Source organism: Limanda limanda, chromosome 22 (assembly GCF_963576545.1).
Source record: "Limanda limanda chromosome 22, fLimLim1.1, whole genome shotgun sequence".
NCBI classification, from domain to species: Eukaryota; Metazoa; Chordata; class Actinopteri; order Pleuronectiformes; family Pleuronectidae; genus Limanda; species Limanda limanda.
In genome coordinates this window covers 17,253,713-17,280,191 of record NC_083657.1, presented here as the reverse complement: position 1 = coordinate 17,280,191, position 26,479 = coordinate 17,253,713, and the positions used below count along the sequence as shown (strand labels likewise).

Below are 26,479 nucleotides of genomic sequence, written 5' to 3'. Positions count from 1 at the left end.
CACAGCCATCAATTTGCTTGCCTCTTATAAGTCCTGCTTGATGTCATGATCATGAAATCTCATTTGTTCTGCAGCTAACTGCAGAGTGAAATGTTTTCCAGGGAGCAGAAGTCCTTCTCATTGTCAAACTGCATGAACATTATAATCATGATCAGTCCACATAGCTTAGAAAAAGAGAAAATACAAATGCATGGCACATGTTACTCCAGATCTGGTTCTACTAAATAGAATTGTTTATTCACGGTCTTCACCCAGAAGGTCGTATCAATAGGGTTGTCCTCTTCTCCAAACAGACCCTCTGCCACAGCCACATGCTCATCCATGACCCCAGGCTTGCCTTCTCCCTTTGCCCAGTCCACGACAGATGTACTCTCTTCTCCAAATTTGACCGCTTTACTCGCTATTTACATTTAAGATGAAGATTTTACCTAATGGATCATATATTCAGTTTTTAAAACAATTCACATTTGTAGATGGGTTAACCAGTGGTTTTCAACCATTTTGGCTCTGGAAGTTTTATAAATCAATGACTTAACAGATCTTTAAATTGTTTCCCTCTAACCTTTGGGGTTTCATTTAAATAAATCATGCAATTACCATCTCGACACCAGTAGATGGTTCCCTGCTGTCGAAGCATAAATGTGTAAAGATCAATTCACCCAAATGTCAAAAAAGCAGACAAAGCATATAGAGAGGCATCTCATTTTGATTGGAATGGAGGACATCATAGGTATTTAATTGTTCGCTTACAGATTGTGGTCTCCCTTTTATGTTGTGGACAAAGTATGACCATTACTGCTGTGAATTGCCCCCAATGTAGACTTCCCAAGAAGCAAAATGGCCATCCAACATAATTTGGCCATGTTTATAATTTAACATGAGGACCTCTGCTGGTCACTTTCGACCATCTTTACCATTTGGTCCATGTCAATATATTTGAGAGTACGAATTTGATCTGCGCCAGGCATTTTTTGGCTTAATGTGAATAGAATACACAAGTTTGTTGATATGTTAAGATTCATTGGCACATTTAGCCAAGATTTCCGTTTTACTCCCTCAGCTTTATTTTGAAATGTTTGCATGATAATGTAATCAGCCATTTGCACCCCTCATCCCGTTTTGTCAAACAGACATTTTTGTACAAGGCCATTAGTGATGTTCAATATTGACGTTGAAGATGTTATCAGTTGAAGTTAGAGCTCTCTGGAGACCAGTCAAGTTCTCCCAAAACCCTATGGAACCAAACCGTTAGAGTTCAGGGGTATCGACATTTTGAAACAAGAGAAGTGAAGTGGACTAAACTGCTGCAATGTTGAGACTTCACTGCCAAGTGCAGAGAACTTCTAGAAATCCATATTTGAATACGCCAGCTTGAGATACAATTTGTTGCTACGACCGTCAATACCACTTGCTTCCAGGCATTTTGTTGCACAAGCAAGCGTTTCTAGTATCGATGCATTTGTACAGCACCAACATCCAATACAAGTTGGAGATTAAAATAGTTTATTCACAATGCTGAGGTGAGACATTTCATTTATCAAGTTCATTAATAATGTATGTACAATATTTAAAAGATTAATGACACTAATAGCTGAACCTGAAACAGCAGGTCGAGAACTATTCCATACCTCTGATCTACTACTAAACAGCTCAAGGCCTGCTTGACCTGCTAACATGCATTCAAGTCAAACACCCACAACTTAAGAAATTGCCCATGGAACAAGGGGTAAAAAATAAGGATTAAAATTATTTCATTGAGCTGGGGAGTGCAGTGCTGATGCGGATTCCAACCACCACTTAAACGGCCCTGTTGTCCCATATCTGCTGGGCCTGGCTGGTCTCCAGCTGCTGCAGGTGAAGAGCCAATGGCAGCAGCAGGTCACTCAGGTGCTGGCTGGAGAAGGTGAAGGCATTGTTGGCTATGGCCTCTGCAGGCGGGGTGGTGAGAGGAGAGGTTGATGGAGGAGACAAGGAGCTTGAAGAGTTTGGGGTGGAACTAAAAAAAGCGGGGGAAGGTAAACCTGAACTGCCAACAGATGGATTAGTGTATAGGGATCCTCCTGGACTCTGGTCAAAGGTTTTGGTCTTGTTGGGGAGGCCGTGCTGGAAGCGACAGCGTGTACCATACAAGCAGAAACCGAAGGAGCTGAAGGTACGGCACAGAGCTCCTCGAGGCTTCCACTCCTTGGTCTGTGATTGGAGTTGGGGGCTGAGAGCCGAGGGAGTCTTCAGACAAACATCAGGAGTCTTCAGACAAACATCAGGAGTCTTCAGACAAACATCAGGAGTCTTCAGGCCACTGCTGACATCTCCAGCCTCTTCTCCCTCAATGTGCAGGAAGTTACAGCGAGTGCCGAAGGGACAGATGCCAAAGGAGCGGAAGGTGCGGCAGGGGATGTTCCTGCGGCGGCGGAGGACAGGGCGCTGCTCAGTGGAGTTGTGGACAAACAGACAGCGGCTGCCATAGTAGCAGTAGCCAGTTGTGTGGAAGCTGCGACACAATTCAGTCTTGTACTTCGGGTGGCGGAAGGGAATGTGGAGCTCGGGGAGGCCGTGGGCAAACTGGCAGCGCTCGGCGTACTTGCAGGAACCAGTAGTAGAGTAGCTGGTGCAGAGCTCCGTCTTGTAGCGGGTGGAGCAGACCCAGGGGATGGGGGAGGTGGAGGCACACTCGACCAGGGGAAGCAAGGCCTTGGCCAGGGAGAGGCCTGCTTCGTCCCCATCCAGGTCCTCACTGGCCAGCAGGTTGTCCACCAGCACCTCATCTTGGCAGGTGGGCAGGAACAGGTCATCACTACTGGTCTGAGGTGGAAAAGATACAAGTTTTAATTTGGGCCAGGCCTTGTATCAAGTCCAGATTTGAGCCATACAGATCTCAATGAGCATTCAGTGTACAAGCAAATTCCCAGAGCACATCATTTATAAATAATTGTATAGCCTTCATCCACAGCTAACCCAGTACAGAATTCAACATTTAATGGCCACATTTTGAGTCAGAGATTTACTCTACAATTTGTCTCAAAAGTTAGATAACTATGCAGAAAACGTCATGTTACCAAACCCACAATGCATTTGCAAAAAATCCCTGCATGAGGACATTTGGCAAAGTAAGTCATTTTTAACTCCGTATCAAGTAAATTTCTGATGAGCTGTGTAATCATGGAGGGAGCAGAGAGTGAGCATCGTGGAGTCTGCTCAACAGCTTCTAGTGCAACACAACCTCAGGGAGTTTCATCATTTGGAGGAAACCAAATGGATCGGGGGGATTTTAACATCCATATGGTGGTAAAACATACTAATTAGTTCTGAAAGTCTAGACAAAATTAGAGTAACCCATGTCAGCCTCCCCTGTGCAGAGCGCTTTCACTCCCAGTGAACAGGAAGGATCATTTTGAACCAGCAGTGGCTGAAGGACTAGCTGCAGGTCTGTGGGACTTACCTCGAGCATGGCTGCAGACAGGTGGGAGTAGCTTGCGGCGGTTGAGAGTCTGGGGGACCGGTCCTGAGTACAGAGGCAGCCGCTGAGTGTCAGTCACCGTGCGTGTGTTGGGGGAGATGACGCTTCTATCCTCCGCTCTGCTCAAGACTCTTCAGCGATGTGTCTCCGGCTCCGCTCGGCTTTTAAACCCGGCCCCGGCTCCCGCGCTCCGCTCCCAACGAGCATCAGGTGTGACCGAGGTGACGTCAGGGGGCGGACGGTGTCCGGCGACCAATCACGTGCGGCTACCGCGCTGAGTGACGTGTCAATCAGGTGCTGTGTTTATAATTTAAGTATATGTTATTTAGGGTGAATTCAGGTAATCTGGGAAAACAGGATTATTCCCTGTTTTAACAAAATGACATAGAATTCTGACAAGCTGATTGTTAAAGGGAGAGTTCACCCCAAAATGTAAATACATTCATTATCTTCTCACCACTATTCCTATGGAGGGGTGGGTGAAGTGTTTGAGTGCACTTTAGGAGTCTCAGGGGTAAACAGCTGCAGACAATTCCAATACAACTGAAGTAAATATAAAAATGTCTTCAAATCTAAAATAAAGTGTTTTAGTTATTTCTTCTTTTTTTTTCTTTACATACTTTAGTCACCCCACTGTTTCAAATCTGATTGATAATGTGGGACAACAAGCTTTGGGTAATCTGTGACAGTCCTTTAAATTCTCTAAATGCATTGGACATCTGGGGTTTCATACTTCATACTACTGGACTGCTTGGATTTAGGCTAAATATATTCTTTGAGTAAGCTTCTCTGCTAGAATACTATTGTATCTGCTGTCTAAGGTTAACTCGATTGCTGGTTTGTACTCTTTTTGTCTGACACCTTTAATATAATGTTTTTAATTAATTTACAGTTTCTTTACTAAGGATAGGGTTCTTTATGAAATTTATTTGTATGTGTCAATAAAAAAATAATGACATTTCTATGAATCATATCCGTTTTCTTAGTCAGCTTTATCCATATAGCATAATGCTTTAAAAAATTGACAATATTGAGCTTAACATACATACAGAAAGGTGATTTAGGCTACTTCTTTAGAGACTAATACAAATGTCCCATATTACCAAATGCAGGCACAAAGAACATAAAAAAATGTGCCATGTCTCCTCTGAGTATGGTGTCTCTATTCTTTCTTCTGGTGTGGTTAGAATACATCTTAATGATTACAGAAAGGTATGATATGTTGATCTAACGGTTAACCAGATAGGGTCTTAGTGGTTTTGTTTTTCTCCACCATAGATAAATGGACAACACGACAGCTTCAGGTAGTGAAGCCCAAATACCTCGGCCGTCCCCTAGTGGTTGTCTTCAGTATAGTATATATCACAGACATCTGGAAATTAACCTCAGTCAAATATTTACAATAAACTTATTTATCAATTAAAAGCCCTTCATGTACACTAATGTACAAATAGAGATGTCTTTCATTTAGTTCATTTAGTTAAGTGATGATTGCAGTAAAGAATAGTTAGATAGGTATGTCATTGATTTCTGGTAGAAAAACCAAAACACATCAAATTAATCCCAGGGATTGATTTCAATCTCATGCTAATTCTTGACATCTATTGCACTTCTGTCCGTCCTGGGAGAGGGATCCCTCACACGTGGCTCTCTCTGAGGTTTCTACATATTTTTACCTGTTAAAAAGGTTTTTAGTAGTTTTTCCTTACTCTTGTTGAGGGTTAAGGACAGAGGATGTCACACCATGTTAAAGCCCTATGAGACGAATTGTGATATGTGAATGTGGGCTATACAAATAAAACTTGATTGATTGATTGTTCAATTAGGAGTAAAACAAGCCATTAATGTATCAGTGATAAAACCACAACTACTGATTCACCACCTCAATCACCTCGTAATAAAATAATTACAAGATTATTTCTACCTAGATCTGATACCTACTGCTATTTGAAATGTCTTGTTGAAAAAATGCCGTTTATGGTTCCACAGAGATTTTTAAAAATATATATCTTTTTGTTCTTCTCTAATGGAGCAGTTGTATTTTCTCTAAAACTATAAACAAAGCTAGGAAATATATGATCAAAGAATATGAAACTAAGGAGAGCAAATGCAATCTTTCCGTATTTACCATATTGACACAGATTAAAAAGGACACACACTAAAGAAGTAGTGAACGTTGACACCCATCTCTGTTAAACCAGAGTTTCAGCAGCAGCTGATGAACCATTAAAACTCAGTCAAGAAGCAGCCGTCATGTGACCACAAAGAAAAAAAAAATCTTTATTTCTTTTCTTATCAAGATACATTAAAGGATACAGAGACATTGGAATAAAAAACACTTGAGAAAAACTTTTAATTTGAACATGTTTGTCTCTCCGCCATACAAAAATCCACACCCTGTCCCTTTTGAATGTTGCCCAAGGTTCAAATGACCAGCCCCCACCCCCCACCCAATGAAGGAGAGCAATGTTTCACATGTACAGTAGCCTATTAGAGCCATCTCCACAATAATGGAGATATACACAGTTTAGCTGTAAAAAAAAGTTTCCAATATGCCAGTTTTCCACTTTTCTTTACAATGATTAGTATTTGCTACAAAGTCAACACTTCAGTTCTTTTTTTGAGGGGGAGAAATATTACAAAGCCCACATTGGGACCAGACTTGCTTATAAAACCAGAGTAGCCCCTCGCTGTTTTGAGGCTAAGGAACACAAAGGAGTTATAATTATCCAATTAACATCTTACTTTTAGTATTTACCCTTTCATAATGGTACAGACAGGGGGAACTAAAACAAACAAAGCAAATTAAAGCACAAGTTGACACAGCTTCTTTCATCATCATACCCAATCACAATCAGAAACATCACTTCTGCTTCGCATCATCAAACATTTACAGAAGATTAAGGCCATGGGGGAAAACAAATTCTGAATCAATTAATTATTATCTGGAGAAAAAAGTACTCATTCAACCTCAGACTCACTTTGCTTGTTTTTTAAAATTATTTTTTAAGAACAAATTTTTGGCCCTAATTGTCTTCCAAACATTTACATATTGCGCTTTATTAACAGACTTTCATCAACTGGTCAGTAACATAACTGCGACGGTTTCATTCAAACCAATTAAAACACTACATTTTCAGAAATGCTGTGGCTAAAGTCCAACATTAGCTCAGGGTGAGAACATCAACCTTTTTCCAACATTATGGCTTCACTTTGGACTCAAACATAGTACCTCAAAGCCAAACGTGTTCTCTCAGCATCGCAAGTCACACAGTAACTCGTGCAAATTCAAGGTAACCACAATCATCTGGATGTCATTAAACACACCACGCTTCCCTCCAACAGACGAGGATTCCAGACTGGCTGTTCAGACTCCTCAGGGTGAGGTGAAGAGAACTGGAGTCAGGGTACTTCTCTCTCCAAACTGTCTAAAAGTGGCTCCAAAGTCCTGGCAATCGAGTGACAGGAGATGTTCACCTTCTTTCAAAAAGACCACTGTGATGTCTTGTGAAGCGTCACACAAGTATGGAAGATTATTAGCCACAAAACTATCAAGTGAGCACCAAACAAATTTGAGCCAGGATTAACATCAGGCTCTACAAACAGTAGAAAAACCACATTGGTAAAATCACGACTCAGTAAAATAAAAAATAAATCACAACAACCACCACAGCTTGTGCATTCTCATTCAACTGGCTCTAATTTTCCACCTGTCGGTTTAGATGCTTCATGTCATCACTGGTTAACATTGACAGGAAGTGTGGCTGTTAGGACCATCTGTTGAAATAACCTGATCGATAACTTGATCAGCAGTAAAATCAATTAGCAGAATCATCGATAATGAAAATGTTGGTGAGTTGCAGTCCTGACACTGGCACTACTTCCACAACACTGTCTGAGTGGAGCTTCAAGCTGTGAGCAAAGAAGCTCCTGCTGTTAAAATACTGTCACTATCTCCTGCCAACTCAAAACATGTAATAGACTCTACATTCTGTCCTCACTTTGTCTACAGCTGTGTTCTGTACTCACACGTGCCACTGCAAACTCTCAAACCTAGACTTTCACACTTCTCAACTTGTTTTGTGCCCACTCAATATTTTTGACACTGAAGGACTTGCACAAGATGGAGGACGCAGGTGGGATGAACCAGTGGGGTGAGGCCGGAGCTGTTTGAACACCAGCAACAGGCTCCTGACGGATGATGGGAAGAGCTGATGAGTTACAGGCTCATTAAAAACTTAAATGTTGGCAGATGGATCTAACACGGAAGTCTGCTCTGTCAACCTGATTAAAGAGCCTGAGCACAGCCTACGACTGGCAGTTATCAGTTCATACGAGTGAAATCTACAAATCAGATCAGATTCGATCTCTTGCCTGTTACAGCTGTCCCACACTGAGTCTCCCATTGCCATCCTCCCAAACATTCTCCTCACATACAGTGGGCACACACCCCTTCAATGATGCATATATTTACACAAAGATAGCAACATGGGAGGAAAAACAGTGTGCTTCATCACCATTGTTTCAGGATGAGAAATATGATTTAAATTACACATTAAAAAACAACAGGCGGCATTTAAAAGCGGAGAAAAGTAATTCATCTGGATTTAGAATAAAATACTACAAAGCCCAAGGTATTGAGTGAGTTTCAGTGGGGGGATGTGTGTCTTTTTTTTTATTATGATGGAAATATACAGTCACGTAAGCGCTTGTGTGTGTGTGTGTGTGTGTGTATGTCACATCAACTTTTGGGAAGTAACAGAGGACTACAGAAAAATGACACTGAAAAGAGGGAAAATAAAAAAACTACTGGTATGGCGTACTGTGCTGCCTGTATTTGACAGCCTGAGCACAGACCCTCCCCAACTCCCTCCCTCCCGACCCCTGTGTCCTGTTAAAAGACCCCGCCCCTTCCATCATCCCCTTCAGTCCTCCAGGACGATGGGTTCGCTGGTGCTGGAGGGAAGCAGGGGCATGGCCAGGGAACGAGGGGGTGGCGGCAGCTTGATCCGGACCAGCAGATGAGGTTTTCTCGCTGCCCGACGCATCTCTGACTGGGTCAGATGTTTCCTCAGAGCCCTGGGTGAAAGAAACCAGCAGGAGAACACATCATGGTATGCACATGAAAGGTGGATACCTGGGGAGGTAGTTAAAAAGTTGGTGGGAACCTCCACTGGTGTGTAGACATTTCTTATCTTCTGGTTTTTGTTGCCTCTGTCCAGACCCTAGTGCTTATTATTTGGGTGTGCATGCGTTCATATACTTTCTGTACATTAAACCACCAATTACCCTGGCACAGTAGTAGAACAGCATGTCTATGATTAAGTGAACTCAACAAGTGACAGACTTATTTTGGATCATTAGTTTTTCATGAAAACTGATTGCATGATGGTTGACCTGCTGTTGTTGCTTCTACATGTTATGACCCAATTGCTTGTTTTTCTCGGCCTGCTGGAATAATTATTAGTGATGTCACTGTGATCACTGATGTCTGTAATTTATGTTGATGCATACAATGTTATTATAACTGATGGATGATCGTGGACATAGCTAAAGAAAAGTAGAACAAAAGTTGGAATAGACCAGATTTTCCAGCTCTTCAAACATTCTGGACAGATCAAACAAATTTGAAACACTAGTTTCTTAGTGAGTTTCACAGGTGCTTGATGGAGAATACCGTTACAGGTTAGATGTTTCCTCTGCTTCCAGTCTGAATGCTAAAAAAGCTTAACAAACTAAATGTCCACTGGCTGTGCAGAAATGAGTAGTAAAGCCCAATTCATGCTTCTGCGTCAAAGCTACGCTGTAGGCACGCACGCAGTTAACGTGAATGTGAGTCTTGCTATTTCGTGAAATTGAGATTCTACGCTAGGATCGCGTTGGAGCTGACAGATGTTGAAGAGCAATTACTTTTTCTAAAAAGAACTGCAACAAAGAAAAGAAAGATGTTGTGCATGTTCTTTCCTTCAAGTCAATTTAAATATGGCTCATGTAGCATGCGGACCAATCACAGAGTAAATGGTGGTGGTCTATAACAAATCAAACTACAACAATTGAATTCAGTGTCACCGATGCAAACAGTCAGTGTATATAGACTGATGGCAGGTGCAGCGCAGTTTGTTACCGCCAGAGACAGCAAATGTACCTAGTGTCCTTTGTAGCCACAAACACCACAGGGTTGGGAGCTTCGCCCTGGCTGACCTTCTGCCGCTTGATGACCGACTGGGATGTGGTCCTCATACCTGACGTATACGGCCTCCCATTGGCTGGGTAGGGCACTCCTGTAGCCTGTGAACCAATGAAAAACAAGAATAATGAATCACTTGTGTTGTTCATTTGAGCAACACACAGCATGTAAGTGAAGATGCTTATGTGAAAATGACAAAAGATAGGCTGAGGAAGATGTTAGAATGATATGGCCAGGTTTACTTTGAAAACACAGTAAAATTGCAGAGGAAAATGTGCTGAAGTTGAATGTCAACAGTCACGGTTAAGTTTTTGTAAGGGTGTTCTACTGTAGCCTATGTTAGCATATAACATCTAAAGATAAGCCACCCATGCTGGGGTATGTGAGAATGACTGACGCTGTCAAAGCCCCTCTTTCCCAGGAGGCTTTGGCCCACTCTAGGCTGGCTGGCCTGGTTCCTGTTGATGGGTGTTGGAGGTCCTCTGGATGCCTTCAGTTTCAGAGGAGCCGAGATGGCTACAGAGACACAAAAACAAATACTCAGACTAGAGGACAGATAAGGCAGGAGTAGCTGTTTGGTATTTAAGGGGTTGCAGAAAGGAGTGGTGGTCTCATGACGTGCACTTACCTAAATCCTTCACTATAGTGGCCAGTGATGGTCGAGGCACCACCTTGGTCTTTAGAGGTGTTTTTGTGGCTTTGGGAAGCCTGATCATACCTGAACAAACACACATGTCCAGTCACTCACTGACCTACAGTACATTTAGACTTAGAATTGACTAAAGACATTGCATCAGGAAACAAGTGAGAATGTGTGTGCACATACACTCGGCCTTGACCGCGTTGGAGTTGATGGAGGCGTACGGTCGCCGTGCAGCGCGGCGAGGCTGCAGGATGTCCTCACACACCCGCCGAGCGATGCGGGTTAGCTTGGTTGTCTGCAGGATGAACGTCTGGCGGTTTTTAGCCAGCAGCTTAGCTCGACCCTCATTGCGGGTGAACGGTGACAGGCCCTGGACCTCCTGGCGTGTCATGTGACCACGGGGTCCTGACTCCTGGACAGAGAAGGACAAGAGAGCGACCATTAGGCATCCAGAGTGCATAGTTTATTTCTTTAATGTTTTTAACCAATATCAAATAACTAAGGTGAGATCTGAAAAAAAGAGACTTACAGAGCCACCCCTGGCAGCGCCCTCTAGCTGTGTGGGGGTCTTCAGACCCCCATACTTCTTCCAGTAGATCCAGCAGGAGGCGCATAGTCTGCACTGCATGTTGGGAGGACCCCAGGCATACCACTGAGCAGACTGGGCCGCTGGGTTAGAGACAGGGCAGTTTTTGTTAGGGGGACAACTACTAGATGTAGTTACTAAGTCTTTTTGTGAGTTGCGCTGGTTTATAGATGGATTGTGCAAAAATAAGTCTACAGCTTCATTATGTGGAACTCCAACCATCTTATTCCAACATTTTACACTTGGAACTGACTGGAAAAAACCCAATGACTGTACTTAAAACACCATGTCCGTGTACTGTTGATTTTGAAATGCACATTTTGTCTGATCAAAACTTGGACTCAAAGCACAAATCTTTAATAACTGACAATAAAAGCAACTCAAGTTTAGCAGTACAGCGATATGATGATATATTGTGTCATGACAAAAAAAATAGAAAGAAATATATTTTCAAAGTAAAATAGAACCATTACTTAAATCTAATATTTTTTTTTCTTCTATTAAGAGGATATTGATAAGTGTTGATCTAGAATAAGTCTTGTTTCCTTTTTTCCCTTCAGATCTCTGATCCTGTGTGTACTTACTGTGGCAGCTCTCACAGCTGAGTCCTTTCTGAAAGCCAGTGGCCCCGTTCATACCAGGCTTGCTTCCAGGAGCCATGATCTGGTTGGGGTTGGGTTTGGTGCTGGTTAAGAAATGGGGAGGACAGAGGGTTATTTTGACAGCAGTTCTAAGTCAATATAGATTTGTGGTGTAGCAGTTGACAGTTATACTCACTAGGTGGGGATGTACACCTGCTTCAGCTTGCTATCTGCCTCCGCTGCCTTTAGTCGTTTCTGATTGAGAGACAACATTTGGGATTTTTGAGTAACTTGATAGAGATATTTTAAAAACCAAATCAAACAGTGATACTTGGTGTTTTAAGGATGGGTGAGGGCCTACCTGTTGGATGTAGCGGTCCGTAGTCTTCCACATGTAATAGAACTGGACCACACTGGCTAGTGACTTCCAGGGTAACTGAGGAATAAAAACATCTATTGAACTCAAATTGTACATAAAGAATGTGTACAATACAACTCAATTAAGTTCACATAGCTGACGTTTACAGGATTTATTAGCACTATTAAAGTTTCCACATCTATGGTGTAAGAGACATTAGAGTGGGAGAGCTTACAAAGTCCTGACGAATGTCGTTGAAGTCTTTCCCGTATTTCTCCAGAGCCTCCTCAAACAACATGGCCTCTGAGGCGCTCCATTCCTCCATCTCATCACGGCAGAGCACTGGACCTCCCTGAGGGACGAGGGTGGACATGGCTTTGGCCAGGTCATAGCTGTTCTTCTGCAGCGTATCCATTGCATGAAACTAAGAGCAGAGAAAAGTCACAGACAACATATGAGCTTCAGCCTCCAAGACAGTACTTCTCATCAGGCAATAATATTGCCATTAGAGATTTCTCATTTCAATTAAATGTCACTAATTGGAACATTTGAGTCTACGAATGTGCCAAACAACCGCTTTATCATTGTTCCAAATACAGTAATTTTTTAAGCTCTACACGATCATTTAGTACCCGGTTGAAATTTAGGTCGTAAACTACTGTGAAATCCCTCCAAATACAACTCAGAATGGAAAGAAACTAAAGCTGTTCTCATTGACTTGTTTTTCTGGAACAAGTATGAAACGGCGACTTTGATGTGGCCACTTGAGATAACATTGAGAACCAACAGTCACTCAAAAGCCATTTACAAACTGCTGTTCTGGCTCTGATACAATCCTGATTTTATAAATACAATGTAATCTGACAAAATCACCAGACATGCAAGTGGCCCGTGACGGCAGTGACGGATTTACATGTAAAATGATTAGTGAGAGAGAAAGGTAGATTCATTCACAACCATGTCAGCTGCTGTGTTGTCAGTTGAAATGAAACATTTAGAGGTATGACTATGGAGGGAAAGCCCGACCTCACACTTGCAAGCAAAACTACAAACTCTAACAGAAAGTTAAGTGATTAGTCTCTAAAAGAGCCTGAAAAGTTGTTCGCTGGAGTGAAGAAGACAGCAAGCTTGAAACACAGTCCGCTGATAATAAAGTAGAAACTGTTCACGCAATTCAGTTTGAAAGAGCCTATGGCTAAAGCTCAATACTTGGCCAACTGACCATTAGTGTTACTTTGTTGATCAGTCAGACATTTGGGTTTATAGGGCTAATGTGTTGCCAAAAAGTACAGTACAATGGTTAAATATCACCATTAAAACCGACCTTGTGCACAAAACATAAACTTTGAAAACCTGATCAGAGTCTCTCCCCACTAGGGTTGGGTACTGTTCACAATTGAACCTGTCTGTCTGTGTGTCTCTCTCTAGCTCTCTCTCTCATCACATAATTATGAATACTTTTCTTCAATAAACACTTTAAATGAACATAATGGAGCTGTGTAAGTCTGAGCCAGTTAAGATAGGAAGTGTATCCCATAACACATCTAATATTGCCAGCAGCGTGAGCGCTCCATGTAACCCATCATGCATTAACTGCAGTGAGCCAGTACAGACTCTCGGACAAACACTTCAGCGACAAACAACGTTTCCAGTTACTGGTGCTTTCACCCCATCACTCAGCTTTTTCTTGACTGTAAAATACACAGACCTAAACAAAACTGTCAGAAATAACCACCTGTCAATAAACTGTATACTTCACCATGCAGGATAACATATTAAGATTATAAAGATGATTTAAGATTTTGGGGTATTGCTAATTCAGGAGGTGAAAAAAACAATATGAGAAAATTACTATTAATCAAATTCTATGCATCCAATTAAGAGAGAATGGACCTGGGGCTTTTGGGCGATCTGGGGCACAGGAACACCCCTGCTGTTCCTGGTTTGTTATCCAGCCTTCATTTGTATAATTTTACACGACGTACAAATGTTGTCAATGAACTAGTTTTGACTCTGTTAATATATGGACTTTCTTGTTGTTAACTTTACAGAAAGGACACAAGATATGGGTCATTGGAATGAGTACCTATTTCAAATAAAACGTAACAAACGGTGAATAAGATGTTTCTGTCACCTATTCCTGGATAAATAAACAATATTTGTATTATTTTTAAATACTTTCAATAGGGTCTCACCAGTGTGATGTCTCTGGAGGCTGCTGCTGCACTCATATGGAGGCTGGGCTGGCGGATGGAGCTGCTGCAGTCCAGGGCCCGAGCAAACGTCCCCACAGCTCTGAAACAAAACAAATACTGGTTATCATCACTGATCTGTCTTCACTACAATTGGAACCGGGAGACACCACTAGTGTTTCGACAGTTATGTGTATACTGCTGAATGTTGAGTGAAGGATCACTAGTCGGAGTGGAACAAATGGTGGACAGCTCAGTGATTACTTCCAAAAAGAACACTATAGATTTTATTAATACAAATGTGATGCACCATACCATTAAGCACTGTCTGTTATACATATTCTAATGCATTTTTTAAAAATGGTCTGTATTTATATAGCATCTTTATAGTCTGAAAACTCAAAGCACTTTAAAGTCCAGTTTTGCCAAACACACAAACATCATATACTGTTGGCACGGCAGTTAGGGATAAATTGGGGTTCAGTCCCAGGACACTTCGAAATGGGTGAGACGGGGATCAAACCCGCTCTACCTCCTGATCCTCCGAAATGTTTATATACCCAAAAACTCATGTGTGAAATAATACAACATGTTTAAATATTAGGTTAACCTCCCATAAATTATGTTGCATGTTATTTTGAGATTTACATATCTTGGATTTCTTTTCTAGAAATCTGCCCTGCTGATGGAAGAGCCAGACATTGTCATGGCAACAGGATCTAGAAATGAAGATGCAGTAACTGGGTGACAGATGGCAAGGGAGCATTACCTTGCCACCACCAGAAACTGGTCGATCTGGGGGTCTTTGAGCTGGTTGTTAGGGTCCCACACCTTGGTCTCCAGCTTCTCCTGCATCCGGTTATCGGATTCACCTGAAAGAGGAGGAACTTGTTTCAACATTATCTACTGGACACTCAGGAAAATCCACTCTGTACCGTTAATGGTCTCACTACTGTTTTTAAGGGTTTAAGAAGGGACTGAATTCAGGAAACATTTGTCTTCTTTCCATCTCCACCCACCCTCAGCTAGCTTGTCAGGGATCTCTGCCTGGTACTTGGAGCCCACACGGATCTCGCCCTGATCTGCCAACAGAGTCTTCTGGAGAGGGTCGAACACCAACGAGTAGAAGAAACAATCCTGCACAGAAATTACAACATATTACAGCTGCCTGCCAAACAATAGTGTTCTTTCAGTTTTTTCACAGTGTCTTTGTATTTTCGCAGGACAAACTAAGAATAAGTGGGTTTTCTTACCTCCTTCTCCAGGTAGCCAACCAAAACATCTGTTTCATTGAGGAGGGTGACATTACATTTCCCTCTGAGGAGACAGTGAGGAGACATTCAGAAACCAGGATGTCCGAGACAATGATGAAAAGACTTTCCACAAAAACAAGGTTTAATAAATTATACTTAATACTACAATATTGCAGCCAGTATAGAAAGCTGTACTGCATTTAATTGACTAAAAAAGGAGGGACAACTCTTCCTAGAAAGAAAATGGGATGACCTGAGCTGGGACAGAACATATCAATTTCATAACGGCTGTGCATTGTAGGTGTCAGGGTTGAGAACAAGGTGCAGCAATGTCTGAGGCTCCTGGGAACACATACCGTATGTGGGTAGCAGGTAGAGATTCAAACTGTCGAGACAAAAAGAGCTCTCTGTGCTTGAGTTGGTGTTTCTGTTGTTCTGTTGACAGCACTGGTTGCTTCGACTCCTCTTCAAATTCTCCTACAAAGACAAACATGATCGCATGACGTTACACACAGCCATCATTCATATAATCTGATTCACAGGACTCTAAAATGACCTGTAGGCTTAAGACTAAAACTGATTTTATTTGCGTGCCAGGTAGACAGGAAAATATATTAAGTGAATGTATTTGGTGTGTTTGACACAATCTGCTCTTATAGTGGCCCCCTGGTGGCCACGGGACGTGAAGCAGCTTCTTAGTTCAACTCCAGCAGGTTTACAAAAACTTTCTGAACAGATTATTGGTCAGAGTAATCTGGAGTCATCCACGGGTTGTGAAAGGGTCAAAACCTCTTTCCTCAGCATATTTAATTATTGTAACACATTTCAGATATTGCCCCTGTACAGAATCATCATTTATTATGTATATTTACAAAGTAACCACAATGAAAGTCTCATGATGTTTCTTTACCGCAGAGAGGATGAATTCCCCACAGATCAATACAATTATGGGGTTGAAAAAATATTTTATTATAATACTATGAGATAGGGATTTTTCCCATAGAAAGACCAAGACAACAGTAACAAATATATCCTGGTAATACATATACTGTAGTCTGCGTAGACTTGTCCATTTTATTTCTTAAGTACCATATAGATCGATTGTTGTTCCAAAAAATACAAAATAAAAAGACTGTTTAAAACATGGCTGCACAGTTACATGGGGGATTTGTGTTTCTTCATTACGAAATACAAGAGCAGTTTATGAAGATTCAGTCGGTAAAAGTTAAAAGGTCGTCAATTTATCAGAGAGAATATTGGGCCTGTGAGCTCTCTGGTGTGAATTCTTGAATTAAAAAAACAAATGAGTTTTAGTGCACTTCAACTGTTTCATCCACCACAATGCAACGCCACCCACGCGGTTATTAATGGCCTTACAGTGATATAATGCTACTCTCACACTAATTAAGGCATGAAGAAACGTGAAATAATTTAAGCCACAGTCACCTATCTGTGTGTCTGCGTGTGTGTGCGTGCGTGCCACTAGATTCTACATTCCCAATTTCAGGCGGGTAATTTGTTGCAAGCTGGAGGGGAGGGACTATATCACTCCATCTCTGTGGACTCCGCCCCTGCACTCAGCCACAGGAAACCCTGTCAATGAGGGCAAGGAGGGAGAGAGAGAGAGAGAGAGATAGTGAGAGAAGAGAGAGAGAGGGGGACTCTAACTTTAGCCACACCCCTTTTCTGTTAACCTCTCAACTCCCCTCCCCCCTCCTCCTCCTGTCCGGCTAGTCCCTGCCAGACAAAGTAGGAAACCCTGTGTACCAAACCTGAGGCGCCCATCCCCCCTCCCCCCTAACATGTATCCCCAACACAAACACGCACACAAACACCACACGCACACACGATCGTATTGACTTAAGCGCACAGAGTATAACCGTAAGACACTCCTACACACACACACACACACACACACACTCTTTATTAGCTCTGACAAAGACGCAAGGCAAGTCAGAATTAACCCGTTCTGTGGCCCTCAGGGACAGATCAAGGGCCTTTTGTTCTGCACAAAGAATTGATGCGAGTGAGTAAGGAGGAAGAAGAGGAGGGAAGCAGAGATGAGAAACCGTGAGGAAGATAAAGCGAGATTTATTACAAATGAGCAGCAGCAGAGAGAAGGCGCCTGTTCACCTCCTCATCACTCGCACAGAATCATTAGGATCTAAGCCAGACCTGAGGAGTGTTTCATAAAGCAAGACTGCCATGTAGGACCAGGTTTACTTTCGGCATAAGTCAGACTACTTTCATATCAAGGTATAAGTAAAGTATAAGTTAGCATGAAAACATCTCCCTCCAGACTAGCCTGGTCCAGCTCATGTCCACCTGACGTTACAGTCAAGCTAGCAAACTGACTGTTTTCTCCCAAGTTCCTCCCAGCAGAGTATGATGCAGAATAGAAGTGCATATTCAAACCTCTCCAAATAAGAAAATACATGATCACCTTAATTTAGAGCTCAGACCTTAATCAGTCTCCAGTTTAACTTTCAGCAGATGTTTTGTGGTTCCTACAGTGCTCAGCAGGTCTTATTTGTGCGCAGGAAAAATCTGTCTCTCAAAGGAATTATTTACATGCATGGATTGTTGCATTACAAAGTTTGCTCTCGCAAATTACTTAAATCTGGCTCACGAATCAATGGAATGTTACACAATATTGAGACATTGTGTAAAAAAAAAAAACTGCACTGAATTCAAACGGTACATGTTAATTAGCTTGTTAGTGGTCTGATGACTACATTATTCCACAAATATACCAGATCCATTAGAATGAAGGATTTAGAGGAACCAAAACACTGACTGATATGAGGAAGGATTTAAAAACTCTCAAGAGTTATCGTGGAGAACCTATTTAAAATTCTTCTCCATGATTTAAATGTAAACAATGAAATTACTATTCTATTATTATTATTATGCACATTACTAATCTAAAAGGAATGTGAGTTGGCATGTATTCGATGCAGCATCCTGCCAGCTAGTTGAAATGCACTTTGACCAAAGTCGAACCAGTTTTTGTGTCTGATGACCGCCTCTTTGGCTGTTACCCATCAGCATGTCTTTATTGGCATATTCATTGAAAGCTATAAACTACAGCAGTGGACACAGCCTAAGTCATTTTGAAAATTCTTATATTCAAAATTTCTGTCATGTTAGGTGTTAGTAGTTGAAGTCCACAAAGAACAATAACATCTAAATCAACTGCTTAATGTTTTTAACAAAATATCAATCATATTACCCATATTTTAGCCACATTTCATTGGCTCCCTGGGTCTTTTAGCATTGGTGTTGATATTATTGATTGTTACCTTTAGGGCACCCGATAGCTTGGCTCCCGGTATGAACATTTGCATAGCCTGAGATCCTCACTGTTACAGACACCATCCGAAAAACATAAATGGAAAGAGCGCTTTGCAGTCAGGGCTCAGAACGAAAGACCTCTGGAATGTCATTGGAAGTTACACTGAGAGCCATTGCCATTTTTTAAGTTCCAATCCTAAAATGCCAGGTTTGTTCATTTTACCTATTTTATTAATACTGGTAGCAGTAGATCATAAAATATTTCTTCCAGAAAGCCTTTCTTGATCATTTTATCCAGACAGACACTGATAAAAGTAAATCAAAACATACTTCTCTGAGAAAACCTTTCTCAATATTATCTGGGCTGTTGGATGTTTGTTAATTTGATTTGTTGTTTGCCTAATGTAAAGCATTTTGTAACAGTGTTTTGAAGTGCTATTGAAATAAATTATTATCTTTTTTATTATCATGATTAAATGTTACCCTAACTAGTCAGCACTAGAAACACTAGTTCATTAAACAAATGTATTTTTTCAATGTACATTGATGGTTAACTGTCTCAAATGTTGGCAGCCACCCACTTCTAGCTGGTGCCCTGGCAGACAGAAGCCCCCATGCTAATGCCTGGATGTTGTAAAGGTGCTAACTGGGACCGATGACAACTGCTCTCACCAGCAGACTTTGGCAGTATCTAAATGTAGAGAATTAAAATGTGGTTGTACATCGGCTGTAAGAATAGAAAGCCATATAACCAGAACAATGCGTATGTTGATGCTACTGCGCAAGGTAAAAAGACTGCTGGTACTAACTTGATTAATGTCAGCCAAAAAAAAGAATATGACATTTTTACCCTCAGATCCCTTGATCTTGGTTACATTTTAAATCAATGATTTTTTTTTTTTTTTAGATCAGTCAATTGGTCCTAATTCCCATTTAATCGTCCATTTTGTGTGCATGTGTGTGTGTGTGTATGTAGATGTCTTTGTCTGAAGTACTGCAGCCCCAAGAGTAGGGAGGGGGAGTGGGCCGTGGTGTTGGGGTGGGGGTAATGAGTCGATGTGATCAGGCTTTCAGTAGTCTGCATGCCATTAGCACCACCCCACTACCTCCACCCTCCCACCTCCTTGGCTCTCTGATCACACACAAGACACAGAAAGGGCTCAAAGGCTGATCAGAGAAGAGCAGGGCAGGAACAATGAAGTGAGACATTATGAGACGATATTATTGATACAAAGGTTGGAAAGAATAAGAAAATAATAATTTATTTAAACATTATTGTTATCATTGTTATTGGTGGTGTATGAGTCTGTGTGCTAATTTTGAAATGACCCTGACAGATTCCCAGGCATTAGTTAGGCGACATCCATACTAATATGTTTTAACTAAAATTATCTCTGTCTATGTGAGTATTTTTGCTCCATATCAGTAATACTCCCCATCTATACCAACATGCATAGAGGAACGTAACATGAACATGCAGGTACACTGGGCATGTGTGTGCCAGTGTAAACAGAACATAGTTCAACTACTGTGTAGGGGGGCTGTATGTGTGAATGCAAATGCATTAAGGCCAATTTATGCCTCTACGTCATTTCTAAAACAGATAGATAAGACCGCCCTATCCGTCATGGAACGCCCTCTCCGAGCGCCTCGGAGAGCCGTTCGTGCACCTCTGATTTTTCTAACTGTCCGTGTTTATTTGAGACCCAACGGACAGACCTTGGCTGTGATTGGTCCGCGAACGACATCATTTCCGTATGACGTCATTACCGTATTTCACATTTCCGGACCTCAAACTTCCTGTTTCCTTCCGTGTCACAAAACCCAAACACAACTATGATTCTACGATTAATGTGACGTGTGTGTTAAGCCAGCGGAGTTGTCCGGCTGACGGTGGCTCGTTAGAGCACTGACGGCGTGTGTGCACGGTCACATACGGTTATAACGAGCTTTCATAACGCCGCTAGCGGGCTAGCCACCATGCTACCTGCGGTGGTAACGGTGCAAAAACCCGCTGTCACGACTTTAATTCCACTTCTATCATGACACTGTTTCTATAATACCGTCAGGTTAGAAGCAAACACTGGATAGTAGTAGTTAGTGTCGGGAGTCCCTGTTGACTGTGTGTGGAAGCTGGGGGGAGCTAGCTGGGAGGGGAGCTAGCTAGCTCCGTGTAGCCTCAAGCAGATTCAAGCTGTGGAATCAGCAACACAGTTCGGAAACAAGACCTGGGAAACGCTGCGCTAAGAAACGATAACATCAGCATTTTGACCCGCTGGGTGTCACTTTATTTAGTTCTGTTAGTGTGTGGGAGGCTAGCCGACAGAGGTAAACAAACACACGTGGACTTCTTCTTCCGAGAAATGGGGTAGGCTTCTCTGAGCTCGTCTTCCGTTGCGCCACCTATGGGTTTGGCGGTGAATTGTTTTCAACGTACAGTCGTCGGAGAGGTAAAAATCAAAAAGACTCTCCGCTCTCCGTGCAACCCTCTCCGAGAAACGGATACGTAGAAGCATACTGGAGCCTTTACTGGGAGCCTCCTGAGTTTCTGCTGACTTTTCCAGCAAGCCCCCTCATATGAAATCCACAGAAACTCCGGAGCTGATGTGAGAACACAGCAGGAGATCTTCACAGGTTTAACCCCGAGTGTGTTGATGTTACTTACACGTGACAAATGGAAAGAAAACAAAGAAAACAAAAAGAAAAAAAATATTTCACAGTTGAAAAAGCGGTGCTACATGTAGAAGACACTGAGCCAAGAGAGCTTTTGGTGATAAGGGCCTACACTGGTGTCGATGTGCTGTAAACAAAAACATGTGATCTCCACAGCAGAATGACTATGTTATATCCGGCGAAAACCGCTTAACAAAAAAAATACCATGAACAAGTGTAAACAATCACTGCGGTTACATGTGTCCGATTGAAACCCGATTTCTGGCGTTGTCGGGTTTTAATCGAAGATCCATTTCATGTAACTCCACAAATCTAGATTTCTTGTGTCCGACTGAAGTCGGATAACCACCCCCAGATTAGTAGATCGGATTTGGCTGTATATCGGTCAACGCGCGCATGTAATTCTGGAAGCTAGACAACAACTGGAGATGACGTCTTTGCGCATGCTTGAGATCCTGCCCCCTCCCTCACTGGCCATGACCCGGACCAGGGAGGGAGGGGGCGGAACCCTAACCCTATGCCCGTTAACAGAAGCATTATTATAAAACACAATTTATTATTTAAAAGTCCCTTTACTAAAAGATTTTTCCAAACTATCCTTTTAGCACTGAGTCTTCTTTGTTTCAGTTTATCGGCAGGTGGCAACCAACGTCAAGGTGTATTAACCCCATCTACTGTGGTCCTCTCCCTGTTTTGAGAAATCAATTTAATATATCTAAAAAAACTAAATCAATTTAAATGCAAAGCGATGGTCTTATATTAACCCTGAAACAGGCCTTGGTAAAATTTCAATCATGAAAGCTGAAGAGGTACTTTGAAGCTTTTATGTGAAACACAATGAGGAACAGGTTCATTAAAGCCTCTCAAGCTGTACAAAACCAGGGTAGATATGAGGTGAAATTGTTGTGAGTAGGTGAAGAAGAACCAGATCCAGTATATCGGTGGTAATGCACCTTGATGTTGGTTGCCACCCGCCAATAAACAGAAGGTAAGGAGGAGGCTTGTGGGCCACGAGCCAATGGGCCGAGCAAAGAAGAAGAAGGAGGCTTGAGCTCTGTGGTTGCTACTCACGTGCATTGCTGTCAGCCAGAGTGTTGAGGTTGCCAGATATGTCTCGCCTCCTGAACAGACACACCACCTTTGCCTCCACATTTCCATTGGCTGTCTGTAAAAGGAGTCAGTGGTTAAAAGTTAGCAACGCAATGAATCACTTGCTTTACTACCATTGATATTTTCCCGAGACAAAAGTCTGAGATTTTGCAGGAACTACTCATTACTCCAACTCCTCAGCCATGCTGGTAAATTCACTGCTAAGGAGTTTTCAGAGGTCCTGGAGAGTTTACGAGGGCTCAGTTTCATTGACATTATTGGAGCCTCTGACACATTGCTGTGGGATACGTCTCACTGGAAATGGTACCTACCCTGTGTTCATGTATGAAATAATAATAATTATTATTTATTAATATAGAACTTTTCAAAACATGGTTACAAAGTGCTTCACAGATCAATCTGACAAAACACAAATAAAAAGACAAAATAATATGAATTAAGAACAGTACAAAGAATAAAAGGATAGGAAGAATAAAAACAGACCTCAGGTAAAAACCTGGGAAAGCAGTGCGAAATAGTTTTTGTTTTGAACATGCAAGGGGATGTCAAAGTGCTAATAGGATTATACAGGGATAGGAGATCCGAAATATGTTGCAGAATCAGCCCATGCAGTGCCCTATAGGTATTAAACAGTACCATATGATAAATTCTAAAATGTATTGGAAGGAAGTGTAAAGAGGCTAAAACCGGGATGATATGTTCAAACCTGTTAACTCTAGTTAATAGCGTGGCAGCTAGATTCTGTCAAGCCTAAATTTGACCATTTCTGGAACTCCATACTTGAACTTGTAGTATGACCATTACAGGACACGCAGAACTTTCTATGTGTAAGATAGGACTTGATCCAACTCGGAGCAGTACCTGATACACCCACCCAATTCCTTATTCTATCAAATAAGATGCAGTGGTCAATTGTATCAAAAGATGCAAATCGAGCAATACAGGGTTGGAACACATGCCAGCATCATTGTTCATTAAAAGGTCACTTAAGATAAAAGCGTCAACGTTTCAGAAATGGCATTTCCTTCGACAGGGGCAAGGGGTTGCTTAGCCACAATCTTTTAGGGATAAAGGTAGTTTTGAGATGGGTCTATAACTTTCTAGTCATGTGATCGAGCGGTTTTGAAGTACTCTGGTGAATAGCTTAGTGGTAGTGAACTGTTAACAAATGATGGTAACAAGTAGGGATGAGCGAGTACAGCATTATCTGTATCTGTATCTGTATCTGTTAACCATAGGAATTATCCGTATCCGTATCCCTACTCTGAGTGGGCGGGGCCTAACCTAGAAGTGGGTGTGATTTAACCCGGAAGTGGGCTGGTTCAACATAACTTTCTTTATTAACTTTGAATTTTTTTTATGATTTTTTTATTTTTATTTAATTTATTTCCACACCAGAGGGGGGTGTGTGTGTGTGTGTATGTGTGTGTGTGTGTGTGTGTGATGCGAGGGACGTTCACTGTCTCCCGGAGAAACGAACACTCCAAGCCCCCAGCACAGAAAGACGCGAACCACATTCGCTCACAAGTCACACAGACTGGTCCCGTCATTTTCACCTCACATTAACACTTAAAGTTTAGTGCAGTGTAATTGTTTGCCGTGATAATTAAATGCCAGTGTGATAATAGATGACAATTTCAAACCATACAAACTGTCATGTTGTACTGTATTTAATAGAGGTTTACTTTACTGTAAAGTAAGTGTAAATGTAAAGTGAAAACAACAAAACCAGTCACCATGACCCGTGAACAAATACAATTCACGTCCCTCCACACCAAAAACACAGAGTGTTCATTTCTCCGGGAGACAGCGAACGTCCCTCGCATCTTCAGCGCTCCTCTACTGAGCCATTGCAGGTCTCGTGAAAATTTTTCCAAAGACTCGTACCCGAAGACCCAGTCGGGAAATGAACGAATCATTTCTGCTTCCTTGACTGAGCCTATGGAACAGTCCCGATGCGCAGTGAACCTGAGTGACTGAGAGACAGAGAGCTGTTCTGTGAGTGAGTGAGCAGAGCCGTGTGTGGCGGGAGGAGCGCTGTGACGCTGTGTGAGGATTTTCATCAGTCCGAGCACAGATAATGACTCCGATTACTCGTATTATACTCGTAATCGGCAAAAGTGCTTTATCCGTACCGGAAACTCGTTTCAGCCGAGTATCCGGCTCATCTCTAGTAACAAGGACACAGAAAGGGGCATCATTCTGTTTATTTCAAGTAAGTGTATAGGTAAAATGTTTTTTAAGCCATTTAAAGCAAAGAAATAGTTGCAAAATGTAGCTATAAATGATGGCCATTATGCTAAGTATCATGTTGTATTTATGTTTATGTCTGGGGCCACTAGAAAAGGACCCGCTTCCAATGCAAATTAATATAAAGGGCCCATGCAAGGCGGGTAAAGAAAATATTATTTTAAATAAAATTTATAAACCACTTGTTGTAAGTGTCTTTGGATAAAAGCGTCAGCTAGATGAAATGTAATGTAATTTCTGCCAATAGATCCCTTTCACCTAAATCTTACACACTAAACCTTAATTCAGATTCTGTAAGAGCTGTGACAAAGTCACACTGGTCATCGTCATTCGCGTTCCCGTTGATAGTACCCTGACACTTTGCTGATGCTGCTGACTGCTGTGATGTTCAGGCTGACACCTGAGTGAAGCCCGACACCCACCCAGTGATAATTTGCTCCACTGAATGTCTCTCTACTGTGAAGAGAGCGGGAACACAAACACAAGCTCCATCACATCACTCAGATCATCTTTAAATCACACCAGATACACCATTATGGGAACATTACATAGTTTCATTACAGACATCTATGTGAACCTTCAGATGAATATAAAGGAGAAACATTCAACAGGGGGTTTGATGATCGCAGGACTAATGACTCCAAGTATGCAAGTAGCCTGGAGTCCACACACAGTCAAAAAAAAAAAATTCATCTGATTGTTATGGATGTGTACAGAATGTCATCGTTACAGATAAGGGCTGGAGTGGATTAAGTGGAATTTAGTTGGGTCCAGTGCAGACCTGTAATTAACATTTATCCTTTGTGATCCCAACACAAGTGGCCAGTTCAGGTGTGAACACACCCACAAGTCATTTAGAAAGCATTTGAGATCCAATCCAATCATTCATTAGTCCCCTTTATCAATGTGGATCTGCTTTTGGGCTGTTTGTGCTCTCCTGCACTGAGATTCTCCTCACTCAGGACCGTGTAATCAGTGCAGTGAGGAGATGACTGTGTATGTGGCCTTTGTTGTGTGATGCTGCCCCGTGCTCTTTTTATCTAAAGGTCAATGTTATCAAACTTCTTCCACAGTACTGAAGATGTTACTTTTCTTGAAACCAAGTCCTCCTGTTATATGGTAAATAGTCTGTATTTATATAGTTCTTTTCTACTCTTGATGACTACTCAAGGCGCTTTACAGTACAGTTTATTGCCATTCACCAACACATTCATACATTGCATCTATGGGCATGCAGATGGGGAAGACTGCATCAACATCAATTATTATTAGCCATTCTCAGAAAAGGACATGGTTTTGCACATCATGTGACAAAGTCATGTTACCAGAACTGAAACTTTTAAAGTGACACTGGGCCACAAGATGAGCTCAATTTAAAACTATGCAAACGACACCTGGAATAAACAAACATTTGTGAAGATGTTTCTTAAATTTATTTTTCAACCAGGCCACAGGTCACACTGATGTCAATGTAACCTGCATGCTAAGAAAGGCTTGGGTGTGGACGTGGCTGAGGGAGTAGAACGGTCATCCTCTAACCAGGTGGTCAGTGGTTTGATCCCAGTCTTCCCCATCCGTTTGTCGAAGTGTCCCTGGGCCAGATCCTGAGCCCCGAATTGCCCCATTCATTGGGATGAGCAGCCATTAAAACTCGAGATGAGGCAGTCCTCCTGGTGCTGAGCACAAGCTCTTCAATGTAAGAGTATTACATAAATGAGCTTAATCCTTTGACTGGGAAACAAGCCTGTGTCATATGCTACTGATGTTGCATAAGTGGTTGTCGTTACTCTAGTTATAGTTTGCAAACGTGTGTCGAGGGCTGAAGGAAATGGTGTTGTGTAAAGTGCGTTAACTGTAACTATTTGACGTGTCCTAACATACATTTTTACTGAGGT

At 41.9% G+C, this 26,479-nt stretch overlaps 2 protein-coding genes across 2 annotated transcripts in view; both read right to left on the bottom strand.

Moving 5' to 3' along the window:
* Positions 1 to 1,797: 1,797 nt before the first annotated feature.
* On the bottom strand, positions 1,798 to 3,448 carry cth1 (cysteine three histidine 1). Its single transcript, XM_061095889.1, has 3 exons — positions 3,440 to 3,448; positions 2,308 to 2,802; positions 1,798 to 2,247 (listed from the first exon to the last, which is right to left on the bottom strand). Exons 1-3 carry the CDS (start codon positions 3,446 to 3,448, stop codon positions 1,798 to 1,800), a joined length of 954 nt encoding a protein of 317 aa, XP_060951872.1.
* A 4,897-nt stretch (positions 3,449 to 8,345) lies between these two features.
* The window catches only part of mta2 (metastasis associated 1 family, member 2), a 28,476-nt gene continuing 10,342 nt past the window's right edge, over positions 8,346 to 26,479 (bottom strand). Inside the window, exons 3-18 of the mRNA XM_061095810.1 lie at positions 22,296 to 22,389; positions 15,614 to 15,734; positions 15,258 to 15,321; positions 15,024 to 15,141; positions 14,774 to 14,876; positions 14,008 to 14,107; positions 12,048 to 12,236; positions 11,816 to 11,890; positions 11,651 to 11,709; positions 11,458 to 11,558; positions 10,817 to 10,956; positions 10,471 to 10,699; positions 10,273 to 10,362; positions 10,042 to 10,160; positions 9,603 to 9,745; positions 8,346 to 8,536 (exon numbers count right to left, since the gene is read on the bottom strand). Of these exons, the coding sequence (XP_060951793.1) occupies positions 8,383 to 8,536; positions 9,603 to 9,745; positions 10,042 to 10,160; positions 10,273 to 10,362; positions 10,471 to 10,699; positions 10,817 to 10,956; positions 11,458 to 11,558; positions 11,651 to 11,709; positions 11,816 to 11,890; positions 12,048 to 12,236; positions 14,008 to 14,107; positions 14,774 to 14,876; positions 15,024 to 15,141; positions 15,258 to 15,321; positions 15,614 to 15,734; positions 22,296 to 22,389 (1,899 nt within the window). The 3' untranslated portion in view covers positions 8,346 to 8,382. The remainder of the gene's footprint in view (positions 8,537 to 9,602; positions 9,746 to 10,041; positions 10,161 to 10,272; positions 10,363 to 10,470; positions 10,700 to 10,816; positions 10,957 to 11,457; positions 11,559 to 11,650; positions 11,710 to 11,815; positions 11,891 to 12,047; positions 12,237 to 14,007; positions 14,108 to 14,773; positions 14,877 to 15,023; positions 15,142 to 15,257; positions 15,322 to 15,613; positions 15,735 to 22,295; positions 22,390 to 26,479) is intronic.